Source organism: Blastocystis sp. subtype 4 (genome assembly GCF_000743755.1).
Source record: "Blastocystis sp. subtype 4 strain WR1 chromosome Unknown seqid_0587, whole genome shotgun sequence".
Classification (NCBI taxonomy): Eukaryota; class Bigyra; order Opalinata; family Blastocystidae; genus Blastocystis; species Blastocystis sp. subtype 4.
Window position 1 is genome coordinate 1 of NW_014568960.1, and position 6024 is coordinate 6024.

The window sequence follows — 6024 nt, forward strand, 5'->3', positions numbered from 1 at the left end:
CAGTGAATGTGAGAACAACCTTCTGACTGGCTCCATCACTCTGAGCATTGATAGTCACAGACTGGGAAGAAACCCTTTCTGTTGGAGTTCCAGAAATGATACAAGTATCTGGATCAAGTGTCAGACCATCAGGAAGTGCTGGAGAGATAGAACAATCAGTATAACCAAACATAGTGGGAACGATGTTGATTACATCATAGTTCTTGTAGAACGAATATTGGCTTTGAGGATAGGATACATTCGTTGGAACAGGACGATTACAGACAAGAAATTGGAGCTCATGCACATAAATAGCTCCTTCCTGAGATGTTTGAGTATTGAATCGAATCAGAGGGTACTTGGGAAGTGTACTCACTAAATCCCATTGAGCTCATGTACTTGATTCGTAAACTTGTCCAGAAATGAGTATAATAGTATTCCAATCAGATGATGTGGATGTTGCACTCAATCGAAAAACTACTTGGTCCATTTTTCGGGTGTGTATAAGGCCATAAACGAAAAGAGTTGATATAAGGAATAGATCTAGATATCTCGAAAGTGAGTGAACCAGGAGGATCAGAAAGATAAGCTCGAGTGTCTCGAAAACGCTACAGCATAATTCGGATTCTCAAATCCAGTTGATGTAGCTATGAATTCATTTGGAACAACGAAACAATTGTTTGAAGAACTCAAACCAGCCATGAGTGAAATGAATCAAACTGAATTTGTCCAGAGATTGAAAGATCCACAGGATGGACTTCAACAGCCAGAATACTTGACACAGTCACCTCATTAGCACTGCGAATGATTCCATGATAGTCATAGAATGAATAGCTTCCTGTAGCCACAGTACTACTCGTTGGTTCACCATCAGACATGTTGTCTCGATACACTTCAGCACCATTAATGTAAGCCACAACACCAAATCGATAGTTCAGTTGCAACTCAAAAGTGGCCATATTGTCAATTCCAGTGAACTGTCTACGGAAGTATTAAACTCCTTGTCCAACTACTGCTTCTCTACCTGCCATATAGTCAGTCCAAGTACTATCATCAAAGCTGTACTCTTTCCAGTTTCCAAAGGGGTTATTAGTGTATTTCCAAGGTTCATTCTTGTTGATAGGAGAATACAAAGACAAAGGTTCTGTCTGAGTTCTTCCTTCAGTCATCATTGTCTTGTACAAGCCCATGAATCACCATAACTATCGATCATTTCTAGAGTATACTGATGGTTTGTGGAAGCTGACAAGCACACTTCAATCTCTCTTTCACCACTAGCCGCAAATGAAGGAGAAGTATAAACGACTGTTGAACCAGAATAAATCCTGAATGACTCTTCACTTGAAAAGGATCTAGTCTTTTTGGTTATCTTTGTATAAACCTGATTGGAAGGACAATCAAGAGCAGAAGCGATTATTACTATGAGTGATATAACTAATGTGCACACACAAAGAATGGCTAATAACAAAACCCAATCCATTTGGAAAAGAACCAGTTGTATGACAGTTAAGATATACAGTCTTTCGAATTCTATTAGAATGCACGAACAGTAATCATATAATAAAAGCAGACTTGTGCTTCCGCATTGGAGTTGTGTCCTATTAGAAGAATTCGCAACTGTGTTTCTCTAACTCAATTAGTTCATTCTGTACTAAGTCGGAATAAAAAACAGAGAAACTATGATATCACTTATCACTCAGATATGATGTGTGTACAAGTTGAAGGGACTGCTTTAAAAGTATAAGAGTGTATTGAAGACGGGTTTGGACAAACAATACTTAGAGAAGAAACGGATTGATGAGAAGAGAGACAAAAGAGAAGATAGATGGATTGGATATAGCAAAGATAGGTAGTTCTGTGGGATGTTTCATCCCAGGTCTGAATCTTATTGCCACACCAATGGCAGTAGTATCAGCGATTGCTCCAACAAAGTGCAAGAAGAGTTGAATACACTAAGAAGAAACTATGATGGATGCAATAATAGAATTAGTAGAGACTAGAAGTACTTGAGAAGAATTGATCAGATACTACAGAACTATGATTTGAGATGTGTGTTACTGTTTAGTTGAGTAACAAGAATGAATAGAAGAGTATTGAAGAAGTCAATAGAAGAACCTATGAAACTATCTGGACAATCGAAGGATCATTCCCATGCTCCTATCCTCTTGATCACTTCTCCTTCACATTCATCATTAACAGAACTCATCATTCTCCAACCTGCAAACCGAAATACCAGTATTCTCATTTATATTCCACTTTCTTCAGTAGCACTTCTCATCTCTCAACTGACCATCCATTATCAAGTACTCTAACATTCAGTAGGTTGATAACACTATGTGTTCTTGAATTGTCGTACATGGAAATAGTACCACTTGTATGTGACATACGATACTTGCCTTCTATCAGATAAGAACTGCAACATAACATATTGACAATTAGTGTTTCGTATCATAAAACAAACAGATCACACCACAACATCAGTCTTTTCAGGAGGAGATGAAGTTGGTTTCTTCAATTCGTATTGTTGAAGGCAGTAGATGACGCTGGCTAAAGGAATGCAAAGGCATTCGCCAAACATCAACAATGGTTTATATTGATTGGATGAATCAATTGCAATAGAGACTGTAGGTTGCATAATAAACAACAAGGCAATAATACTAAAGGCAAGACCACAGATTGGTTTATCACTAGTAACAATCTGCATAATACCTGAAGAGAATAAGACAACTCCTCCCAGAGTAATAGAGATTACGAAATTGTTGCTCACACTTGAACACACCCTCTTCATATCGTATGGATCATACCAAGAACCAGACCCCTTATAGTATTTGCATTCTTCAGTGTTCTTTTGACCAAAATCATAATGATAACCCAAATTTACTAATCCAATGACAAAAGCAGCCACTCCTAGTCCCATCTCTATGATGATAAGAAAGACAACACAAACCTTCAGCCAATAACATCGGCTTCGATATGAGTTTCTCGGTAGTTTGGTTTTGCACTCATAAAATAAAAATAAATAAGAACAGACAGTTCAAAACATGAATTAATGAAATGATAACAAATTGATGAGATAGAAAGTGATTGACATGAAATGTGAGATATGAATAGAATTGATATGATATGAGAGTGTAGATATAAATGGAAATAAGAAATGAATGATATGAGTAATGAATGATGAGAATGATATCCCCGTGATTGTATTCAGTAATATTGAATAGGAGTGAAGAGATGATAGTAGAATAGTAAGATACGAATGAAAGTGAATGTGGAGTGAGATGAATGAAATGGGCTAATGGGGTATTTGGGGATCCGAATTGTCGCATGAATGATGACAGAATTAGTATTGATGTTTGAAGTAGCTTGAATATGGAGAGAAAGGATGGGTATTGTGAAGAATAATATGTTTTTGAATTGAAAGTCAAAAGTTACTAAGAACTGATGTTTGTTATGATAAGAATGGAAAGAAGAGTAGATGGATAGAAAGAAGGAATACCTCTGATTTGAAGAGTATTGAAATGAATGGCATAAAACAGATGTTGAATAGAATCCAATAATATGAATTGTTAAGAATTCTTTATACTCTGGTGTTCATTATGGTTAGACTAATATGAACAACATCGATGGTACGAATTGTTGTTCAAGTCTTGAATTCCTTGGTGATTATAAGATAAAAAGTGTTGAAGTGAAGAAAGGTGATGAGTTGATTGGAGACGCAATTATTGGATTATTGATAGAGAATGAAGAATATGAGTTGAGAGTATCAATGAAAGAAGGAAAGAAAGAAGGAATAGGATTGATTGTGAGAGAAGATGGAACACCGTTTATAAGAATGATGTTTGTGAATGATGAATGTGAAGGAGAAGTGACAAAGATGAATGAATACTACGGAACCGTTTTGAAAGGAAGAGTATCAAAAGGAAAGGAGGTTGGAATATGGATAGAATATGATGATGATGGAAATGAGATATGGAGAGGATTGTATCGAAATGGAAAGCGATATTCGATATTGAAGGAAGAAGAAGGAATGAAAGGATTCTATTCAGAAATGAGTGTGAATGGCGATTTGTTGAATGTGAGTGAATATGATGATGAATGGAGAAAGAATGGTAAGTGTTTTGAGTATGAAGGAGGAAGAATGGTTAGAGAATGTGAATACAAGAATGGAGTAATGATTCAAGTATTGAGAGAATGGAAAGGAGAATGTATGATTGAATATGATGATAATGGAATGAGAGTATATGAAGGAGGGTTTGAAGGAGATATGATGAAAGGATTTGTTCGAGAAGGAAGAGGTAAAGAGTTTGGAATTGATGGAAAGAGAGTATTGTATGTAGGTGAATGGAAGAAAGGATTGAGAGATGGATATGGAAGTGAAATCAAAGGATATTGTCCTGTGTATATTGGAGAATGGAAGAATGGATTGAGACATGGAACTGGAAGAGAATTGAATGAGAATGGAACAGTTATGAGAAAAGGAAGATGGATTGAAGGAGTATATGAAGATGCAATCAAACGATTTGAAGATGGTTATGGAAATGATTTGAGTGTATTTGATATTGATTGTTTGAAAGGAATTGAGAGATTAGAGATAGGAAATGATTGTCTCAAGAAAGTGACTCTATTTGTGATTGATAGATTGAATGAACTGAAGAGTATGAAGATCGGAGAGAAAAGCTTCTCCGTTGATAAGGAGAATGGAAAAGGAAGCAAATGTTTGATAATGAATTGTGATCAATTGAAACAAATCTATTTTGGAGATAGATCATTCCTATTGTATGAATCATTTGAATTGAAGAATCTTCCTTCCCTTACTACTCTTGAAATGGGATGTGCTTCATTCTTGAAGTGTCATTTGATAGTATTTGATAGTATGAATGATTGAATGAATGATAAATGAGATCTGATTCCACTTCAATCTATTACTCTTGAATTAGGGGCTTTAGAAGGAGATGAAGATACTATTGAATCAAATGAATTGATAATGAAGAGTATGAATGATAATGATTGATTAATGAGATCTTCCTTTTCTCTCTATTCAAAGGAGATGGTCACAACTTCTGGTTTGTAGGCAAAGTAATGCTAGATAGTGATGATTGATGGATGTATTTGAATTAGATATTCCATCTCTGACTTCAAATGGAATTGATTTGGGAGATGACGATACATTTAGTGAAGTGAATGAATTGAACAGCTCGAGTATGATTGATGAATATATATTGATTGAGATGCTGATTCTCTTGAACATTACATCACTCTCAATAGCTATGTAACTCCTTCTAAACACCTGTTATCTCTTGATCGATCAGCATTCTGGATATGGGATATTAGTCAAATGAATGAGATTTGTAATTCTGTTGAATCAATTGTGATTCAAGGAGGAGTAGGAAGAGATGAAGAGAAGTCATTCACTCTCTCCAACCTTCCTTCTCTCATCACTCTTGAAATGGGTTGTGGTGCTTTCTGTATATGTCATTCGATAGTATTTGATAGTATGAATGATTGAATGAATGATAAATGAGATTTGACTCAACTTCAGTCTATTATTCTTGGATCCTTCGCCCTTAGTGCCGAAGATAATGATGTTGAAAAAGAATCAAGTTCATTGAGAATGAAGAGTATGAATGAATTGATATTGAATGATGAGATCTCCCTTCTTTGAATGTATTGAAAGGAAATGATAACAATTTCAGGTTTATAGTGAAAGTGATTTTAGAGAGTGATTATTGATAATGGGATATGAATTAGATATTCCATTACTCACTGAAGATGGAGTTCAAATGAAGGAAAGTTCATTCACTGAAGTGAGAGAGTTACACAGTTCAAGTATGATTAATGAATTGATCTTGAATTAGATGCTGATTCTCTTGATCGATTCATTCGACTGATGATAAGGAGTGTTGGAGAAGTGATAAAGAAGAATGAGTATGGTAGTGTAGTATTGAGAGGAAGAGTATCAAAAGGAAAGGAGGTTGGAATATGGATAGAATATGATGATGATGGAAATGAGATATGGAGAGGATTGTATCGAAATGGAAAGCGATA

The 6024-nt window shown here is 35.5% G+C and overlaps 2 protein-coding genes across 2 annotated transcripts; one reads left to right on the plus strand and one right to left on the minus strand.

Moving 5' to 3' along the window:
* Positions 1–668: 668 nt before the first annotated feature.
* On the minus strand, positions 669–1090 carry JH06_5339 (hypothetical protein; the record flags this gene model as incomplete). The annotated part of the gene is made up of 2 exons (XM_014669403.1): positions 669–960; positions 993–1090. The coding sequence occupies 2 exons, from the start codon at positions 1088–1090 to the stop codon at positions 669–671; spliced, it is 390 nt and encodes a 129-aa protein (XP_014524889.1).
* Positions 1091–4243: 3153 nt separating this feature from the next.
* JH06_5418 (hypothetical protein) lies at positions 4244–5834 on the plus strand (the record flags this gene model as incomplete). The annotated part of the gene is made up of 8 exons (XM_014669404.1): positions 4244–4850; positions 4881–4970; positions 4999–5055; positions 5098–5178; positions 5208–5471; positions 5502–5597; positions 5627–5698; positions 5728–5834. 8 exons carry the CDS (start codon positions 4244–4246, stop codon positions 5832–5834), a joined length of 1374 nt encoding a protein of 457 aa, XP_014524890.1.
* Positions 5835–6024: the final 190 nt, after the last annotated feature.